At 41.0% G+C, this 22,034-nt stretch overlaps 2 protein-coding genes across 3 annotated transcripts; one reads left to right on the top strand and one right to left on the bottom strand.

Annotated features, from left to right (window-relative positions):
* Nucleotides 1-191: 191 nt before the first annotated feature.
* Nucleotides 192-2,955, bottom strand: crx (cone-rod homeobox). 2 transcript variants are annotated; one of them, XM_062405449.1, is made up of 3 exons: nt 2,436-2,955; nt 1,243-1,403; nt 192-1,042 (listed from the first exon to the last, which is right to left on the bottom strand). In XM_062405449.1, the coding sequence occupies exons 1-3, from the start codon at nt 2,530-2,532 to the stop codon at nt 407-409; spliced, it is 894 nt and encodes a 297-aa protein (XP_062261433.1). In that variant the 5' UTR covers nt 2,533-2,955; the 3' UTR covers nt 192-406. The 2 variants fall into 2 exon arrangements, with proteins under 2 accessions (XP_062261433.1, XP_062261434.1); XM_062405450.1 differs by having other exon boundaries at nt 1,243-1,394; nt 2,436-2,950.
* Nucleotides 2,956-9,906: 6,951 nt separating this feature from the next.
* kptn (kaptin (actin binding protein)) lies at nt 9,907-20,454 on the top strand. Its single transcript, XM_062406881.1, has 12 exons — nt 9,907-10,233; nt 11,663-11,745; nt 11,845-11,929; nt 12,018-12,072; nt 13,252-13,330; nt 13,500-13,573; nt 16,234-16,340; nt 18,607-18,711; nt 18,797-18,860; nt 18,966-19,101; nt 19,307-19,471; nt 19,970-20,454. The coding sequence occupies exons 1-12, from the start codon at nt 10,044-10,046 to the stop codon at nt 20,132-20,134; spliced, it is 1,308 nt and encodes a 435-aa protein (XP_062262865.1). The 5' UTR covers nt 9,907-10,043; the 3' UTR covers nt 20,135-20,454.
* The last annotated feature ends 1,580 nt before the right edge of the window (nt 20,455-22,034 follow it).

The following is a 22,034-nucleotide window of genomic DNA, read 5'->3' as shown; positions in this document are numbered from 1 at the left end:
GCACTAAATGATAATGTAGGTTTAAAACAAAACGAACAAGTGTAGAGTTCATGTCGCTGAGTTTCCCAGTCATGTCCCACAGGGAGAGATGGATCGGTGTCTCCGCTGGTCTTCTCCTGAAAACGCTTCCAAGGCTTTCATTGTCTTGGTTAACGGAACATGAAGAGGAGACATGGTGTGCAGTCAGGCTGCGTTAGTGACAGTCACTGTCCTCTCATCATGAAATGCATCTCTACAGAGATCAACTTTAGAAAATCAAACAAAACCTTACAAACAAGAAACTGAGAATCAAGGATAACAAGTCCTCGGGCAGAACATGCCTCAAACTATCTCAAACAGAACTCACTGACACACATGACATGTTCGGCACATGTTTGAAACACTTTAACAAGTTCTCCCTCGCCTTCTAGAGCACCTGGAACTTCCAGGAGTTTTGGTCTTTGTGGTCCAGACAGTCCATTGTGGTGAAGCCCAGTTTCCAGGCCTGCTGGTCCTTGTAGTCCAGGCAGTCAACAGAGGTGAAGCCCAGGGAGGAGGCTGTGCTGTAGCCCTGTGAGGACAGAGACGCCGGGGACTGGCTTAAGGAGCCCCCCATTGAGGGCACGGTGATGGGGCTGAGAGCGCCCCCTGTGCCCGACAGCTGCGAGTGCATGGGGGACAGGTAGGCACTGCAGTCCAAGCCAGTGAAGTAGGAGGTGGTGCTGGCGTAGCCTTGGGTGTAAGCCGATGGCTGGCCATAGCTCATGGGGTAAGGTGAGGGCCGCTGCATGCACTGGGCTGAGGAAGCCAGGGGGTCAGGCAGGGGTGACATGGCAGGGCTCCAGATGGACACAGCTGCGTTTCCAGTGCTGGAGCTGGGTGCCAGGGTGGACCCTGACTGGCCAGAGGAGGGGCTGTAGGAGCTAGACTGGTTAGGGACAGGACCAGGGGCGTCGGGCTCCTGCACTGGAGAGGCCTTCTTCTTGGGAGGACGCGGCTTGGACTGGCCACTGCTCTGCTGCTGCTGCTGGCGGCACTTGGCACGGCGGTTTTTAAACCAAACCTGGAGAACCAAAGATGGCGATACACATGTCAGCACATTAACAGGGAGGTACAGAGGAGAGAAATGGCAAGTGTCACTTATATATCTGAAGTGATGCACCACAAGTGACAGTCTGCAGCTTGTTACCTTCAAGCAACTTTATGGCTGTAAACCACAAACACTGAACAGTACCATGAGGCTATAGCCTACTTCTGCTGTACCTGCACACGTGACTCCGGCAGGTTGATCTTGAGGGCCACCTCCTCCCTCATGAAGATGTCTGGGTAGCGGGTCTTGGAGAACAGCGCCTCCAGGATGTCCAGCTGTGTCCGGGTGAAGGTGGTGCGCTCCCTGCGCTGCTTCCGGGGAGTGGCTGCGAACCCAAGTGACACAGAGAGGGGAGAAAGAGGGTTATTATACTGGTGGTGATGGAGCGATGGTGTGAAGTATGAGCACAACTCAAAGGCAGTTTGAAAAGTCCTCATTTGCATGAGTTGTGTTGTTGCTCCGCTTTGTAAGGATGACACACAAATGAATATACTGATGGATACTTATACTGTTTGTGATCCTGAATTTCTGCTTGGGAAGGAGATCAGACTATATTTGCTCATGATAATAAATCATCAAAACAGTCACTGTTTCTTTATATAGTCACATATAGTTTCCCCAGAGAAGGGGGATACAGTTACATTTTATCCGTTTTACAAAGGTTTGTAATGTTTCATATGTCTACACTCTGCCTTGGTGTGTTTGTTTCAGAACTAGTATAGTGAGCAATTATTGGATTTAGTCACATTAAGCATTTAGCGTATCAAGTGTTTCCATCTACTGTGAACCTTAATGTGTCATGTGTCAACGTGAGACCTGTTAACTGTTGGGAAATGATAAACACATAAAAGACATAAACAAATATGTATTTCCTGATGCTGAACACCAGAGGGAGGGCAGATTATGTACATTTCAATAGGTTGAATATATCTGCTTCTTGTCTGAACCTACAATTTGCGTATTTGCCGGTCTGCACTTTTTATTTATAAACGACATCTTCCGGAGTTGTTAATAAATCATATGGAAATTAACAACTTTTCATCAAATCACAAGGAAACCAATAATACAATAATACTCTGAAATACTGTTTTCTTTATCTCACATCAACGCAACATACGCGATTTTACCATAGGCGATATTTAACAATTTAATCATTATATACAAAATACACAATCATCACACAAACCTTTATGAATGTATTTGTTCATATTCTAATTTACTCTTCGTTTAGCTGCAGCGGACTTTATTCATTACAATACACGGAAAGAGACAAAGGCGTTCCGAAAATACACAAAAATCAGAAAGTATAAGTACAAGAAGATATATGATCGATATATCGGTTAGATATCCTGGTATATATACTTACATGGATAAGCGACGGTTGTGTGAAGCACATCCATTCCGGGACCAGGCAGATTTAACCCGTTCATGGTGTAATGGGGTTGCTTTATGTAGGACATCATCCTGACAGCGGGCTTTTAAGTCCCGGTGCTGACTTGTAGGTCGGACACGCAACACAGCAGCCGAGGGCCCCTCCGAGCTCAGCAGGGCCAGAGAGAAGCTGCTTCACGGAGGAGCGGTGCACACCGGAGCGGGTCTGCAGGAGAAAAGTTCAAGACTTTTTTCTTTTCTTTTTGAACCCCGCGGCTTCAGCTTGTGTCTGTGTCGCAGCAGCAGACGGGGCAGAGCGCACTGAGCTTCAGGTCCGCAGCTCCTCCGGCTCCTCCGGCTCCCAGTCGCTCTTCTTCACGCAGGAGTCCTCGCACAGGTGAAGTGGCCCCTGGATGCCTGTGCGCCTTGGGGAGGTCTCTCTACTGAGATTCTTCACCGGCACACGCAGCTAATTAGAGGAAACAAGTGGCTCCACTAAACCCCTCCCACCACACGCGCCCGCGCACACGCACCTATGTAGAAAAAGCAACAGGCTTGTAACAAACTGTTTTTTTCTCCATGTTGTAATTGATCACTTCTGATATCAGTGGAAACTTTAACAGTGGGGTTAACAGTCTATACAATGTTAAAATAAATAATGTAAGAATATTCATCTTCAAATACAAATAATGCATTTGTTCACATAAAGTTATTTCAAAGTGCATACTCATATCATTCAAGAATAAAGAACAAGTTTTGGATATTGAGTTTGTTTACCTGCCATTTTTAATACAAGTGTTATAAACCTTCAACAGAACTTATGTTTTTTAATATTTCAAAGAAGAAGCATCAAGCATTTTTATTCTGGATGCTTTTTGAAATTGTCACTTTCCTTTCAGTTCTCATCCCGCTATCACTTCCCCCTTATTCCATTCTACCTGCTGCACATCTGCTGTCATACATTCATTCACACATTATTAACAGATTACATTTATCTGCAAAACAGATGCATATACACATGCTGCACTCACACCAACACACACACACACACATACACACACACACACACACACACACACACACACACACACACACACACACAGATGCACGAAACCGACAAAGCTTATTTGATTTATCGTAATATGCTTTATCTGAAAAGTAAGTATCTTATCTCCAGATAAAGGGAGGAAAGACAGAGCAATCCGTTCAGTGGTGCTGCAGGAAAGGAGGCTGGAGAGGACGACAGCCTCACACAGTGGGAATTGGACTAGTTGGTGTGAAGACTGGGAAAACGAAAGACGAGGAGGCAGAAGAGAGAGAATGGGGCGACAGGACGAATCCAAGATGGAAGGGACGCGGGCAGAGGATTGAGGAGAGCATGGAGAAAGGAGCTGCACATTTACACATGGAGAACTTACGACTCCTGGACTACACTACGGGAACGTGATGTGACCAAGAGAGAGCTCTGTAAATGTCTATGCAATATTGTGCATATATGCTTAAATTATGCTCTGTAAACTTTTGACAAACCTTTTCTAACCCATTAGATATTTCAATATGCTTTTGGTTGTCTCAAAATGGGTTAGTATTATTGACTATTATTTTACACACAATTTGCTATATTTAATTATTACTATGATATTCAAGTAGCAATAGTGTGTAATAAAATTACAAAATTGAAAAATAATGAGTTATTTACCCCAACAAATAAAGGTGATAAATGTTATGCAAACACTGTCAACTTGATTTTGATGATGGGGATCCAGTCTTCTTCCAACAGTGGAACAGCTCGTCCTGCAGCTGCATCAGTAAATAGGGAAGTAGGGAAGAGGACTGAGCTGATATAATCCCTGCCCGACCGCCCTTCCCCCTAAATCTGTCCTCAGACGCAATCAGAATGATGCAAGCAGGCGTTTTATTTTAAGATGGAACAGTCTGTGTTCAACACACTGGAGGCTGACCTGGAGGCCAGGAGGATGTGGACTCAAGAAGGACAACACGTATCGACGTCAGGTGGACAGAGGGGGGAGGGGGGGGCAGGTTAGACAGAGAGAGGGGATGAGCGCAGGAGGGGCAGGGGGGGGGGGGGGGGGGGGGGGGGTTGAAACAGGTGAAGGGGCAGCGGGTGGGGGAGGTTCCATTCCCCCTCCCCACTGACACACTGCTGCGCTTAATCCAGATTACAGTGTCTAAAACAGGTCGGCTAAATCTGCAGGCCGGCCAGCAGTACAGAGGCTGCTGTCAACCCCAATCACTCACTAACACACACACACACACACGCGTGCACACATATACAAACACACAAACACACACACACACACACACACACACAGTCTTAATCCCCTCTGTGCAAACCAGGTGCCACCAGCAGCTCAGCACAGACCGACACTAACCACCCCAGCAACCCCCTTCCAGTCCAGTTAGGTTGATACTGTCAAACTGGACACAAGCACACACACACAAACAAACAGACACACACACACTGGCAGAGCTACCATATTCATTTATTAGACCGTTTGCAGATGGAGACACTGCTACAAGATGAGACCGAGTTGGCACCTTCAGACTGCTGAGTCATCATAAAGCCGAGTATGACCTTGGAATGTCCCCAGTCGATGAATGTGACGGGGCGGAAGGTGCAGAGCAACCTGTAAACATGTTTAGCTTGTGGTTGTGTGACTTTGAGCGATAAGGCTCCAGGGCGATTCTTCACCTGCAATGGAGAAAACATGTGACTCGATATCCTCTCAGCTATATATGTCAAAAACTGATAGCAATAACCAAAGCCTGGATAAAATACACCCATGAAGATTTGGAGACTCTTATCTCCATGGTGGTAATTTGCTCAACAACTCATTAGAACCACAAACTTGATTTTAGACTTTGGATCTTATATCAAAATGACAGGATATAAAGTGTGGATGTTTGAGTTTTACATTACATGTCATTTAGTTGACGCTTTTGTCCAAAGCGAATTACATTTTTAGTACACTCAACATTGATGAGGGGCCATTTTAGGGGTTCAGTATCTTTGCCAAAGTTACTTAGGCATGCAGATGGGAAAGAGTGGGATTTGAACCAGCAACCCTCTTGTTGCAGAACACCCGCTCCATCCCCTAGGCCACGCTCTCCCCTTTTACAGGTGCTGGTGGATGGAGTTTGGTCACATTAGAACAGAGCTATTTCCCTTTACTTCAGGTCTCTATGCTCAGCTAAACCAAGCATCGCCTGTCTCCAGTTTTGTTTTTAAAATGCAGAATTTTTGTCTGCTAATTTTCTTTACAATTAAAAAGAATGACATATTAGTAATAAACAAATCTGTCAAGTTTGGATGCTCCAGAATGTTAGTCCTTGGACAGTTCTTCAGATTATGAGCTGAACTTGTAATGAAATATTGCACACAACATGAAAGTGCTGAGTCTCAGGTTTATAGTTATTTGTTAAGGTTTAGTTCAGGAGAGAAAGAACAGTGTGGGAGCAGGAGCTCTTTATACATATATTCCCCAATTTGTAACGATTCTGAAGACACTTTGACAAAACTCTTCATACAGTCTGCAAGACCAACGTGCATCAGCTGAAGTTGCAATCAGGGTTGGAATGATTATTTCTTTATTGTAGTGTAAATATTCTGCAAAGATTTCACATATTTTTCAATATGGTTCCGCAGAAATGGATGAAATTTACCATCACTTAGAATGTGTCTTTAACCGTTTGGAAAACTGCGCGATATCATTTGAAAAATGTGTGAAATAGTGTGAAAGAGAAAAAGAGTTCATAGATTTAGGAAAATGTCACCAGATACATTTTTTTCACTGACTGTTTTTGAAGATTTTTCACAATGAGACTTTGCGTTTTTGACCAATGCATGTTAGCCATGGAATAAGTTACTTTCCCCTACCATAACCTGAGCCTAACCACCAAGAGGAGGGAGAACTATCATGTATTTGTTCTATCTATTTTTCAAAGTTTGTCACAAACTGTATGAAATAAAGATAGTTTCCGCTATATAACAGCAGCATGAAGGAAGGGAGCAGGTGTTTTCTATCAATTTGTCTCAGTTATATTTGGCAGGTGAACACATCTCTATAATGCTATTGGTCGTTTTAGTTCTTGCGGAGGAGTCTGTCCACATCATACGGCTACTACAGACTGTTATTATAAAACATGGTCAAGGCAGCCATACCGAAAACATAATGATAGTAATAAGAATGTTGTTTATAGAGCAACTCTCAGAACACAGTTAAAGGTGCTTTAGAGTAAAAGCATGGAAGAAAAGACAGAATTCAAAACGTGATACATGTATTAAAACAGTTACAACCGTCAGTCCCCCTCAGCTGAGAGAGTGGGTGGATGTTTCTTCTTTGAACAGCAAAGTCCAGCTTGGGAACTGTTCTGACGAGTCACCTGAGCAAAATCCTGAATCAGCAAGTAAATAGATGTAACACTAAAATAAGTATCAGATATAAAAGTACTGGTTTTGCAGTAAATGAGCACCTGTGATATAAATAAAACTCCATATCACATCAGACTGAGGATGTATTTTATTCATGGTTGAGCTGGTTTGAACTGCCATTTACAGCCAGGTCCCAAACCAGATGCTGCTCTTTCATAACAGGTCATAACTACAAGGAAACGTGGTGTCATTAATAAGATCATCATGTCGGTCACTGAAAACATTTCTCTCTTAGATATGGTGAAGAAGAAATGTTATGTAGCATAAAAAAGCAGAAAATTGTGAGGATGGCAACTTAAAAGAAAAATTCTCTATTAAATGTAATAACCACCAATTAATTTTTGTAAACGCTATTTTAGTGATGGTTACATCTCAACAAAGGAGATAACTAATTACTGCACAGTGATGGCAAACCTGATGTTACACTCTATAAAAAAACTACAGCCACAATAAACTTCTTATGCAAGATACATTTGTGAGTGTGTGTGTGTGTGTGTGTGTGTGAGCGTGCAGTGAGTCAGGAGTTGCAGAGTGAGGTGAGGTGTGTCAGTGTGGAGGATGAGTGATTACAGTGGACAGTAATCCTGCAGATGGATTAGCAGATGGTATTAGTAGGAGAAGTGGGGGTGTAGCACAGTGCGGCCTCTGAACTGTCCCAACATGCAGCGGCAGCGGCAGCAGGGGCAGAAGCAGCGGCAGCGACAGGTCTCAGGGCCTCACCTCCTACAGCTTCACCTCAGTAATAAATGCTGGACATCCTAACACACACTGTGGAATGACCACACAACAACAGTGATCCAATATGAGGTTAATATTCCTACTGTGTTCATATCCGCCACGGAGCATGATTGATTTTAAGTTTGATGATCGTCGCTCCTTTTTTGGTTGATCTTTTTGGCGAAAGTTATGTGAAATGACATTTTTAAATGTAAGTTACAACAAAATAATCAAGTGTCAGATGTTATTCTTCTGCTGGTGATGACATCCTTCTGCCATGTCGTCCTTTCACTTCTGATGTGTAGGTGCAAAACTCAAATTCAACCTGCCTCATATTAAATATACTATGAGCCAGTAAAAAAATGTGGTCCTTTTTTTCTTTCATATTTGATCAATTATTTATTTTGTATATATTTGCTTTCATGTAATGCCATCTTCTTTTTATTGTTCCTATACTATTGTTTGCATTTAATGATTTAATGTGATGTAGTCTTCCAACCCTGTTTCAAAAGGGCTATATAAATTAACTTATTATAATCAGTTTGTGTCCAGTTCTCTCATTAAAGCACTTTTCCTATCAAATTCAAACAGATATAGGGTTGTATTCAATGATTGTGACTTTGTAATGTGTATTATACTGTAAATGCTGTTGCTCTTCATTGAACCTAAATATGAAAAGACTTGTTTTGAAAGTGACGTATACCATAATCTTACCTGACCCTGAAGAACTCTTTACATTATGCATCTACTCCAATAGTAACAGGTATTAAATATATAATGTATGGACGGGTTTCAGACATTAAGTTACCCACTATAGGAACACCCCCCCCCCCCCCCCCCTTTATCCGTATGTTAGAGAAGGTGCAGACACTAAACTGTAACCTTCAGTTGAGTTCAGCGTGGTCAGTGTTTGGGCCTCCAAAGCAAAAAAACCTGCCTCAGGCTATACTAATGTCCATTTACTAAATAAAAACATGTAAAGTGTAGTTTCTGCTAAACAGATCTGATATCAGGAGGGTCCTTTATGGAAACAATCATACGGAATGTTTCTTAAAAACTTCTGAGACATTATGTTTTTTACCACTAAAAACAGGTTGATATACAAAAAAAGAGATGGAGAGAGATATTGGAAGGAGAAATAATAGTTGGACTTTAACTTTTATCAAGGACACTGTTATAATTTAGCTATTAGTAGTTACTTTAAAAGGAAATCAAAACATGTTTTTGCTTAACTGTACACATGAGGAGTAAAGCTGTCCCTCAGTCGAGTGACATCCAACTGTTCTATGGTTAGTAGAGCTTGATGAGTGAGCTGCTATTGACACCTGCTGGACATGTCTTGTTATGAGAAGATACATTGAAGTTGTCAGCCCTAAAGATGACACAAACTTGACAATAAGAGTTATATGCCAGTGGAATATGAGTTTATGATGAATGTAACTAGCATAACAGTGCATGTTATTTATTGAGCTGTAAATCATTCTAATAAAAAAAAAAACATGGATAGATTTGGTTTAGTATAATTATCTGTTTGAGTCATGACTGTGAATAAAATGCACAAAAGAAGAGAGTCAGTGGAACAGAGACCGATGAGAACAGGAAAGACTCAAAGGAAAAACTCATTGACGGAAGAAGCACACAATTATTGAAATAAAAATAATGACCGCTAGGTGGTAGCAGTATGCATGTGACGTGATAACTACGTCTTAAATTTACAACATGAAGAAAAGAGCCCGTGCGCTGCCTTCCAGAGCATTTGTGACTATGTATTTTGAATGGAAAATAAGTCATAAAGTTAGTGACCTCAAAATAAAATCACTTTGCCACAGTCACAAGGTGATTTGCTAGATTTGATATATAAAGGGGTAAACTCATAGTGAAATACTTAAGATATCAGCCATGCAAATTATTATTTTATTGTTATTTATACTTTAAGTGGAATTACAAAACATAATTAGATTTAAAAAAAACGAAAGAACATTTTACCCTAACCCTAACCCATTCTTTAAATATCATGTAACTCTTTGTCATGATAAATGTATTTTCTACTTCGTTGAATTGTTTGGAGTCACCGATTAGAGTTTATCCGATGGCCATGAACGCAGCTCCACTCAAACCCGGATGTTTTGCTCCCTCCTTTTGATGTCAAGCTTTCTTTAATAGCGACAAAACGAAAATAAGGAAGTTTGTTTTCAAAATAAAATAGTCAATATGAAATATTAAGCCATTAGAACACCGAGTAAACCGAATGGAGACGCTGTATTTTGAAATTAATTATCCACACTTCCTTTTCTCGTATTCGCTAGCTTGACGATGCAGTGACCACAGACAGAAAGCAGAGAAACCTCTAAACCATCATGAAAACTTTAGACTCTCATCGTCCCTTCGGCTCCAACCAGTGAGTTGACCTCCACCCGCAGGAGGCTCCGGGAGATGTTCCCCTTCGTGGAGGACAGTTTCAGCCGCTTCCCGTCGCAGAGCAACATCTACGGGCTGTGTCAGGCCGGGGAGCAGCAGCTGCTGACGGCCACACTCAAAGGGAAGGTGGTGTGTTTCAGATACCAGGAGCTGCAGCTCAAAGGCAGACCTGTAGCCAAAGAGGTGCAGTTCACATACATACCAGGTACACGCTTACACAAAACACACATACGCACACACACACACACACACACACACACACACACACCCACACTCACGCACACGCACAAACATATACTACATAACATGTTCATACACAATACAGTCACTCCTACACCACTATATTTAAATGCTAATCTGAATCCTGTATTTCTCTTGAGCTAGATAGATAGATAGATAGATAGATCCTGGTGTTTGAAGTAGAATTATATACTTATACACTTAAATATAATTTGCTAATTGGACTTTCAGATCATTCTTTGTTAAATCATCATGACTGAAGTATCACCATCACTATTAGTTTGTGCAAGGCTGTTGCACACCAGTTAGTGATCTGGTCAGACACATACAAAATAACAGTGTACTGCTTTGTTCATGGCTCCCAGGTCTCTGAAAAACTACATATGATCGTTTGATTGTTCAGGTGATAATGAACCTCTCAAATAATGAGGCCATTCTTAATTTCTGCTCTTTCAGAGTCAGTATTTGTGTCTTTACTCAACATTTTGTATGTGTATCCTGTCACAGGTTTAACTGCCACTGAGACATCAGGGCAGTATGGGAGTATTTAGCATGGAAATGTTCCACAATGACGCAGAAAGTTGAGTCAGTTTTCCAATGCTGGGCATAGTCTCCTCAACACACCCCAGACACCAGCTATTAACATGTACAGCCACAGTGTAACAGTTGATGGTGGCAAAGTCACTTTCTGCTTCCTCGTGGATCAACTCCATCATTCATATTCTCATGCCTCCCTGATGAACTAGTGATACACCAGGTGGAAGTTGAAGCTGTGCCAGGAAAAACAAAGTGGAGCAAAGACACAGCTACAAATGAAGAATAGGCACTGCTTCTTAGAGGTTCATTATCACCTCAACATTCAAACTCTGTCAGTGCAGTTTGCAATAAATCTAATTAACATTCTGAAAAAAAAAATATGTTTCAAACATGTTGTATTTCTTTGAGGACAATCTCCAGTGACCTTGGAGCTCATCAACATGGTTATTAATACTTTGCATGTGTCTGACCCTGCACTGATCGCTGACTGCAGTTCAACAACATTATAAAGGGTTAGTAATGTGATGCCGTTATCTTGAGTTATGGAGAAGTTATGGACTTATTGAGAATATGGAACAGAGCTTAAAAATGACATGATAACCATTTCTCTGTGGCCTATAATTAAGGAGATATGACAAGTCAAAGTCACAGAGTTCAAACTTGGTCAGACCCTTGATTAGGATCCCAGACACCTGAAATTGAGTTTCCATGGGTTTTTATCATAAAGCATGAAACATTTTATCAAGATGGGGCAGCCTCGAAGAGTGATGGTATGACATGGAGTGAGCTTTTCTTGTAGCAATGCAGTTATTGTCAGTAATTTAGTCAAACATTTCATCCTGCCTTCTTTTTTGTAGTTGATGCAGAAATTGTATCCATTGACGCCTTCACCAAGTCTCCACCCAACAGAGGCCTGGTGGTGGGCATCACGTTTATAAAGGTATTTCCATGTTAATAAACCCAGCATGTGTATGATGAAGTGTTGTAAACTCTTTCTACAATGACAGCAGTGTTGTGACCTATGACTGATCTCCTGTAGGACTCTGGGGACAAAGCCACTCCGTTCCTGAATATCTACTGTGACTATGAGCCCGGCTCAGAGTTCAACCTGGATTCCATTGCACGTGAGTGAAGAAGTGTCCAGATGTGAACGGCCCTCATCACTCTCACAGATGTGTCTCTTGCTGATTGTTGGTGTGCCTCTCTGAACAGAAAGTTGTCTGAATCTGGAGCTGCAGTTCACACCCTTCCAGCTGTACCACACAGAGTAAGTTTGAGCTGTGACAGTGTAAAACAATACACAACATTAGTGCGAAACGCAGAAGCATCTCATAGCTAACTTTGTGGTGAGCCCTGACTTTTAAATCCCAGAAAGATTGAGGTTTCTACAGGACTGGACAGTGAAAGTACAACAAGGAAGACATCATTACAAACCAGCGAGAGTTAATTCATCTGTCCAACTGGAAATATAATGAATGCTTACAATCCAGTTAGAGTTCACTATGGTTATACAATTTGAACTCCCTATATAGAGAGAGTTACATATCATAGAAAGTTTCTAATAGTGTCAATGATAAGCGACTCAATTATGGAAAAATAAACATACATACCTTAATCAATAGGTACATTTTAAAACCTTGCTTTCATTAACACATCTGGACAATCTGCAGAGCTTAACATCACTGTGTGAAATTAATATTCATAAAAGATTTAAGAGAATCAGGAGCAGCTTCATTACTATTCCAGCTACTCAGCAAGTTAAATGTCAACCCTGGCTTGAGTCTTATATAATATATATATATGTAATGTATATATATATATATATATATATATATATAACATATTACTTTAGTTATTGATAACATTTTAATTTCTCATACACTAGTTCATCAGATTCCCTGTGAGTATCAATACTTTTATCTTATCTCAGTTAATATACTGCTGTGGATCTGTTTCTAGAAATCTGTTTGTAACCTCCTCATAAGAGGTTATGTTTTCAGCTCTTCCAGTAGTTTGTTGGTTTGTATATTTCTTTGTAAGCTAGATTAAACATAAATAACTATTCGGATTTCTGCAAGACTCAGGGAAGAACCCATTCACTTTTGGTGAGGATCCGGATCAGGGGGCGGATTTAGGATTTTTTCACTCTTTTTAACATTACATGATATGAGGTTTCAATACTAATTTACCATAATAGTTACTACGGTTATTACTTGTGTCTCCACTGCCATCACTGTGTCATCCTATATGGACTTCAGAGCCAATAGTTTTGCATGAATGGCTCATAAATGGTGACATTTTAATGAGACTGCTTGCAAGTATTCATGAAAGAATATTAGTGTTATCAGTGGGTTACCGTCTGGCAGCTGTTTTCAGACAGTATCTTTCTGCATGATAAATGTCAGCAACCGCTCTCTCTCCCTCTCTCTCCCTCTCTCTCTGTCAGAGTGCAGTGTGACGATGGCAGAAGCGAGACAGTGTTTCTGCTCAGTGGCCATGACCAGAGGATCCACCTGTACAAGGAGGTCAGGCCACAGACTTCTGTTTCGCTTTGTGTGTGTGTGTGTTTGTGATGAGATTTTGCACAAGATATTTATAAAAATGTCACAGTTTTTTTTTTTAGTAGGGGTCAACTCTGATTCATCATGTAAATATCAGAGCATCAATCAGCCTGACACTTTTTGTCTCCAACAGAACGCCTCCCTCCACCAGTTTGAAGAGCAGCTAGTGGAGAGACTCTTCCCTGAACTACAACAACTACCCAGCAAGTTAGTCTGTGTGCACGTGTGTTAGCTGTGCATGTGGCTGTTTGGTTGGAGGTGTGTTGAGGGTTTGAGTGACTGAGAACATCAGGAACTTGTAAGTCTCTCTGTCTTCTGTGTTTTAATCTGACTCACAACATTTGTCTGTGGTCTGGTAGCCAACACTATATGCACTGGTAAGGCTGTTTAGTACCTGCAGTGCTATACTGTATGATTAGGAACAGATCCTTTTATCTATAACATATCAAACAATTTGTATCATATAGTTACATACAATGTGTGACACAAATAGAAGGTCATTTGTTGTTTTAACAGGAAATGGTCGAAAATGAAAACATTTTCTATTTCTTATTTAACTGTGTCATTATTACCATGAAAAATATCTTGTTGTAAAAGATGTGTAGTGAGACATGAATAGAAGAGTACCAACCAATGTCAAAGCTTATTTGAGTCAAAATATACGTCTCCTATGTAGGAAAACTACACGCTGGACACATCTGATTGCACCATTCATATTAAGGGACAATGGGAACTGCAGCTGAAAACAATAGTGTATTGTGATAACTGGGAAAACATTTACTCAAGATGCTGCAAAGGGATTGGAATTTGACTGAAAAGCCGAAATTGAGATTCTGTATGATCCAATTGACAGTTTTTATCTTAAAAAACAACTACAACAGAGACAACAGAGAAACTGTAGTTAGTCTGTGACCATACACATATACAGTTAGGTCCATCAATATTTGGACATTGACACAATTTTCATCCTTTTGGCTCTGTACACCACCATAATGGATTTTAAATGAAACACTCAATATGTGCTTTAAGTGCAGACTTTCAGCTTTAATTTGAGGGTATTAACATCCAAATCAAGTGAACGGTGTAGGAATTACAACACATTTTATATGTGGCACCCCTTTTTTTAAGGGACCAAAAGTAATTGGACAATTGGCTGCTCAATGGTTCCATGGCCAGGTGTGTGTTATTCCCCCGTTATTTCATTGACAAGGAAGTGAAGTATTTGTGTTTGGAGTCTGTTGCTGTCAACTCTAATTATGAAGTCCAAAGAGCTGTCACTATCAGTGAAGCAAGCCATCATTAGGCTGAAAATCAAAACAAACCTATCAGAGAGATAGCAAAAACATTAGGTGTGGCCAAAATCAACTGTTTGGTACATTCTTAAAAAGAAAGAACCCACTGGTGAGCTCAGCAACACCAAAAGACCCGGAAGGCCACGGAAAACATCTGTGGTGGATGACAGAAGAATTATTTCCCTGGTGAAGAAAAACCCCTTCACAACAGTTGGCCAGATCATGAACACTCTCCAGGAGGTATGCGTTTCTGTGTCAAAGTCAACAATCAAGAGAAGACTTCACCAGAGCAATTACAGAGGGTTCACCACAAGATGTAAACAATTGGTGAGCCTCAAAAACAGGAAGACCAGATTAAAGTTTGCCAAACAATATTTAAAAGAGCCTGTACAGTTCTGGAACAACATGCTATGGACAGATGTGACAAAAATCAACTTGTACCAGAATGATGGGAAGAGAAGAGTATGGAGAAGGGAAGGAACTGCTCAGGATCCAAAGCATACCACCTCATCAGTGAAGCATGGTGGAGGTAGTGTTATGGCGTGGGCATGTATGGCTGCCAATGGTACTGGTTCCCTTGTATTTATTGATGATGTGACTGCTGACAAAAGCAGTAGGATGAATTCTGAAGTGTTTCGGGAAATATAATCTGCTCATATTCAGCCAAATGCTTCAGAACTCATTGGACGTCGCTTCACAGGGCAGATGGACAATGACCCAAAGCATACTGCGAAAGCAACCAAAGAGTTTTTAAGGCAAAGAAGTGGAATGTTCTGCCATGCCCAAGTCAATCTCCTGACCTGAATTCCAATTGAGCATGCATTTCACTTGCTGAAGACAAAACTGAAGGGAAAATGCCCCAAGAACAAGCAGGAACTGAAGACAGTTGCAGTAGAGGCCTGGCAGAGCATCACCAGGGACGAAACCCAGCGTCAGTGATGTCTATGGGTTCCAGACTTCAGGCTGTCATTGACTGCAAAGGATTTGCAGCCAAATATTAAAAGTGACAATTACATTTATGATTATGTTAGTTTGTCCAATTACTTTTGGTCCCTCAAAAAGGGTGTGCCACATATAAAGTGTGTTGTAATTCCTACACCGTTCACCTGATTCGGATGTAAATATCCTCAAATTAAAGCTGAAAGTCTACACTTATCGCACATCTTGTTTCATTTCATATCCAATGTGGTGGTGTACAGAGCCAAAATGATGAAAATTGTGTCAATGTCCAAATATTTATTGACCTATCTGTACTATTCTAAAACTGCCTGAAAATACAAGGCCATACCCATCAATATTGTTCTGATTAGAAATAGTACCTGACCATACTCTGTACTTGTTCTGTTGAAAGTTGCAAGAAAATGTTAATGTTAATTGCCTGTTGTTTGAAGCGTCAGTAAAGTTAAAATGTGTAGAACCTTGTTAAAAAACTTTTCATAACAGTAAAGAAAGTATTTGATATGTACATTTTTCGTTGTAGAAGCAGGACATTGACAGTTATCAGTCCTACATACAATTCAGTGTATATATGATTCGTCCTAACCCTCCTGTTGTGTTTCTCTTCCCTCCCTGCAGTGTGCTGTGGTTAGACATGTTGGGGATAGCTGGCAACAGGAGGATCTCAGCGTTCGGCTGTCAGAACGGCTGCGTTGGACTGGCTCTGGTGAATCAGACTGGGCCAGGTGAGGGATAAACTCACAGAGTAGACAATTAATGATGTTCCACTCGGTCACATTTCTGTGACCGAGTGTCAGTGTCTTTGACCAGCCTTCCAAGTTGAAGTTATTATGGTGTATGGAGGGTGCAGTATGTTTGCACACACTTTGTGACAGATTAGTGTGCTGTTCACGTTAAATGTGTGAAGAGTTCATGTATCTTGGGAATCCTGTGAGGTCACACGACTGATTAGGATGATAAAGGTGTCATTAGTGCTGCACTAACAGCTGCAACAAACAACATCTGTACACACACACACACACACACACACACTCACACACAGATCTAAGAGGAGGGAGGTTCCTGCCTTCATGTTTCATCGCTATCATCATGGTTGCAGTCAAATCAGAAAAAGACATATCAGCCATGTAGTTATCATTTCATTCATGTCTGATAGCTACAGAATCTTCCACGCTCAGAAGTAACAACGAACCTGCGACTGCAAAGGCTCCATCACTGTGTTGCAAATTAAATCCAATATTAAAACTAATACAGTCAATTCATCTGACTTAAAATGAGGCATTCATTGTTTGTGTCTTGATTTACTTTTTAAAAAATAACTGCCACATATACACAGCAGCAATTATAATTTTGGCTTTTTAGCAGTGGGAGTAGCCATCTTGAAATGATCTTCCAGGTCACAATAACAACATGTTTCCCTGTTCTTCACTCAGTCACTACAGACCTGTTTTCACAGCAGATAATTTCACTTGTCATAGAAGGAAAATCAATGATAACATCAACGGTGGCTCTGTGTTTGCAAATCTCCCAGTCAGCTATACACTAACTCTGCTTGCACAAGTCCAGCAACCAGTTTTATTTCACATTGCTGTTCTTGCTATGACAGGTCAGCATATTTTCAGTGAAGAAGGCCCATTATTGATTTAATAGCACACTCCCTGTTTACTGAATCGTGCACAGTTTTTACTGATTATTATTTCACGTGCACTGTATAGTGTCCTCAAAACTTTGCACAATGCAACAGAAACAGTAGTGTCCATGCAATATATTTTCTCTAAACAATCCCACAGTGCAATACACCTGTCCTGATGATGCAAAAATTATGCTGTGTTCATGCAATGTCAGCAGAATGAGAGGAACAGGAATCACTCATAATCTGACTGGTGAATATTCATACATTATTTCAAGGCAGCTAGTCCTGATGTAAATAATCTTGCTGTTGCTGCAGCTAAATGTCTTCTTTTGTTGTGTTACATATGAATAGCAGTTTAATACCAAGTGAAATTAGATACAAACACTAAACAAACAGTGTATAGCTCATGTAAAATAATCTGGATCAGTTGTGGTGTTATTTCTTTGAGACACCAGTTTGTTGACGTGTGTGTAGTTCTCATGAAAGAGATGATCAGTGTCGGTAACTCTTGATATCTAGGACTCGGTTTCTGTCATGAATGTTTTTTCCCCCTCAGTTGCTTGTGAGAGATAGAACGTGAAAGCAGCATGACACTGATTATTAAGTGTCCAAAATCTCAATAAACTGCTTACTCGAAAGTAAAAAAATAATTATATAGAGATGACGGAATGAGGGAATGAAGGAGTAGATTTCAGACACAGGCTCAATAAAAGTCTGTGGTCACTAGAAGAAAGTACAAGCCATGGACAAGATTAGATTCATTCCACTGTGGGATTTTTGGAGGTATATACTGCATACATTAAACTCATCCCTACAATAAAATGGGGAACAGTACATTTAGTGCACCATAAAGTGCATACAGAATAGTTTCAGATTAGAGTTTAATCGTGTGTCGGTGCCTCACGGCCTTTCAAAGTGAAAAGGTAAAATCTTATTTACAGTATATTTAATATTGTGTTAAGGATTCATGTTTTGCACTGATCCGCATTAATTTCATACAGTACTCAGTTGGAACACATCTGTGCACTAATCAACTATGTGAAGTATCCTATTTACATTGTTGTATCTGTGCTGTGTGAATTTTTTATACAAAGTCAACAGCAGTGTGTCACTTTAAACTGTAGAGAAATAAATGTTTACAGCGAGATCATATATTTTTCATGTTGTTAAGTCTGAGCATGAAAACTGGCCCTAAATGTTTGTCTGAAGGAAGCTGTAATGATAATTTATGACTGCTGTCATTTTCTTCGTTGGTTATTTATTATTTGTACATTTAAGTAAAAGTGGCCAAAATCATTAATGTACCCTAGGACTATTCCTTTGAGTGTTTTAAATCATATTGTGTGTTTTCTCAACAGAGGTTTTGCAGAGCTGGCGGGTCCAGTTTGACAGTCCGATCTCTACAGTGCTGCTGTTTCCTCTGAGATGCCAAACTGAGCCCAGCCATGCCAGCGGAGAGACAAGTATGTCACTGCCTTGCTGTAGTTAGCCTCTGCCTCTAGTTTGAATCTACAGTAATCCTCACCACTGTTGTTACTTCTTCTTCAGGTGTGGAAATGGAGGGCTACAACCTTCTGGTAACCAGTACCATTGAGATGGCAGTTGTCTACAGGTCAGAAGCAGATAAGACTTATAAAGGTTTCAGTGGAATACTCGCTTTCTTTTGTGCAGGTTAACTTGAATTTGGTGTTTTACTCGTGGTTCTATGTTCTTTTAGAGATGTCCACGAGTTTGGTTTATCTCGCTCCACGTGTCTCTCAGAAAGTGACCAATGGGACGCAGTGGTCTGCGCTCTAGTCATTGACCTGGATTTTGACGGGCAGAAGGAGGTGCTGTTGGGAACATACGGACAGGTCAGAGCTTCTCTGTACTAATGGGCTTCATTAATATTACTTTAAAGAATTAAAGTGGTGATATTCTGTTTTTTAATCTCATTAAAAGTCATGAAAGACCAAACAGAATGTGTTAGTCCATCTCTCTCTCAGTACTTTGCTTCTTTGCCGGCTGCCCTGGTGAGATGTTAATGATGATGGTGTTATCTACCTGTCGGTCCTGCAGGAACTTCTGTGCTACAAATTTCATCCGGTGGGGAGCAGAGAGTTTCAGCTGCTGTGGCGGCGGAGCTTCAAGAGTCCTTTGCTGTCCATCATCTACTTAGACTTGACCGGGGACGGTCTGAAGGAGCTGGCTGTCCTCACACTAAAGGGGCTGCATATCTTACAGGTGTGTAGCAGAAAGCAGAGATCCATGATGCTGAAGAGCAGCAGTATAGCAGATAGGTAATCTGCTTCCATTGTAAACACAGACATGTAGACTAGAGAAAATATGTTGTTTCTACTGAAGAGGTGAACTGAAGCGATTATAGATAAATTTAATGACTCCTACTGGTCACCAGCAGAATTGATCTAATTGGTTAGGACATTTAGGCTCTGAGATGGCCTGTAATTGGCTAAAACAATACCTTCTCATTTCTGTATCAATGAGGATTTTAAGCAGTAGTCTGACGCATCTTTTTGCATCATTCTTTATCAATGAGCTGCTAAACTTGACCATCAATCTCCAAAGAAAAAGAAGTCACCACAATCTCCTATTGAACTACATTATAAAGATCTGAGCTCTGTCACCCTCTGTATTCAAAACCAACAGACCACCTCAAATCTCCACCACCTACGATATCTCTGATTTTAAGTTGTATTGTTGGACTTCTCTCCGTCTCTTCAGCATAGTCTTGCCTGCACTGCTGATTTGGTCCTGGAGCGGCTCAGCCAGAGGGTGTCGGCACTGACAGCTGGCTCTGAGCTGGAGTCAGCCCAAGCTCCAGACATCGAGGAGAGAGATGATCCAGCTAAGGATGAAGAGTGTGCGGCTCACTCACCATCAGAATAAGCAGAACAAAGCAGTTATTTCCATGTGTCATGTGTATAGCCTCCATGGTTCAGACTGAGGTATGTGCCTTGTATTGGCAGCCGTGTGTGTACGTGTGTGAAAAGTTAAACTTAGCTGTGAGGGCAGACACTCTGAGAACCAAATCACAAACACCTTTCAAAATGGTGAAAGTCTGCTTATCGGTTTCATAATGGATTCAAGAAGAATTCAAATCAAATGAATAGAGTTCACTGTAACTGTATGTAATCATATAATAGAAAGATATGCTGTAGATAGTGTACAGTAATTTGTTGATAATAAAGGACACATTTGGATCCATACACTTTTTGTTGGGTATTTATCTTGTGTACTAATATTTAATTCCAGACTGTCCAAACAGATGCCAGTGAAGTTGGATCATTTCACTCTTAGGCTGGAGTCACGTAGTGTAGCGTAATGACATGTGTTACTAAATAATCTAGAATCAAATAATACTGCCCTAGTTAGAAGTGAACAGGTTAGCACATAACTCCTACACAGTGAACAATTGCAGTCCACACAGGAACACATTCTGTTCTTCAGGCCCTGAGACGACACATTCAAACTGGAATAAAAATAATGCTTACTTCATTAATGTAAGTCTCAGCTTGAATTTGAGAAGGTTTAAATTAGTATGCTATCCCTCCTACTACTATAACTGGAGAGTGGTTTGTGTATTTGCTATCATGTCCGGCTGCCTCTTCAAAACCCATCCTCAATTTCCGTCCAAACTTCTCCCAAAAAGGTTTAGGGAATGTGTATTTGCAAATGAGCTTTACCATCTGTCTTTTTTCTCATTTCTATCTTTTTATTATTATTATTATTATTACTTTGAAATCCAAACTGAAATCCAGTCCAGGTTAACACTTGTACCAAATTCGTTCAAGGTGTTTCTTAGACGTTGGGTTCACAAAGGGGTTGGATTAGTCGGGAGTCAAACCGGAGGGATGGCAGAGGAGGGGTTTGGACTGAGTCCGCACACTAGCCTGTTGAGGAGGTTCTAGACTGCAGTTTAATCAATGGAGACACCTCATGAGGTAAGGGGCTGAGGAAGAGCCAGATGCTTGATAGTAATGTAAACAGCTGTTTCAATGATGTCTTGCAGCCTTTAAACTACCTTATCTGCTGACAGGATTCCGGTTTGAGGAGCAAAAGGCCCATCTTCCTCCAACAGTCACGGTTGCAGTTGAATGTCAAGTCTACCGAGGACCTGACAAAAACGTGGAGGACAGAGGAGCCTCTCTGCTGTTCCGAAGAGCTCGTGCATGGTGTCTTCCAAGCTGCCACTGTTCAGATACCTGTGTTCAGGTTGCACCCTCAGTCGGAGGAGCTCTGCCGTTGGTTGGTCCTGAGGATGGGCCTTCCTCAAATCCATTGCTTTTCTCAGCAGGAGAGAAATCCTGTGTGATGTTTTCTCCTGCTTGGAAAGAGCATCCATTTGTTCAAAGTATGACTTCAGGACTTCCTTGGCTGTGACCTTCTCCAGATGCTGGTAGATGATTTGGAAGAGCACACACATACACTCAGAGAGTGCATCCTGGTTGTTTAGGAGTCTTCTGAGGCAGCTGTGCATAATATTTATTCATTATATGTGTTTTGAAGTGATCCCCAATGAGCCTTATAGTGCTGACTAAGCAACATTGAGGTTTGGCCTCTTCCAGCTGCCTCTTCAGTTGATCAGTAAATCACAGTTCTGATCACTGATTCCTCTCAATGGTGATCAGTGTGTGCTAATTTAAGTTCCTTTGGAAACTCATAAGTTGAGCAAATCGAGGTCAGAACATGCCAATATTGGTAGGATGCTTAGTTAAGTAATAAGAAAAGATAAAAGTAGCCTCTTGTCAAACGCTCATTACATGTTGATGAGAGGCAGCAGCAGATG

Source organism: Platichthys flesus, chromosome 15 (genome assembly GCF_949316205.1).
Source record: "Platichthys flesus chromosome 15, fPlaFle2.1, whole genome shotgun sequence".
NCBI lineage: Eukaryota > Metazoa > Chordata > Actinopteri > Pleuronectiformes > Pleuronectidae > Platichthys > Platichthys flesus.
The sequence above is the reverse complement of the archived record's forward strand: the minus strand, read 5'-3'. Positions and strand labels throughout refer to the sequence as shown.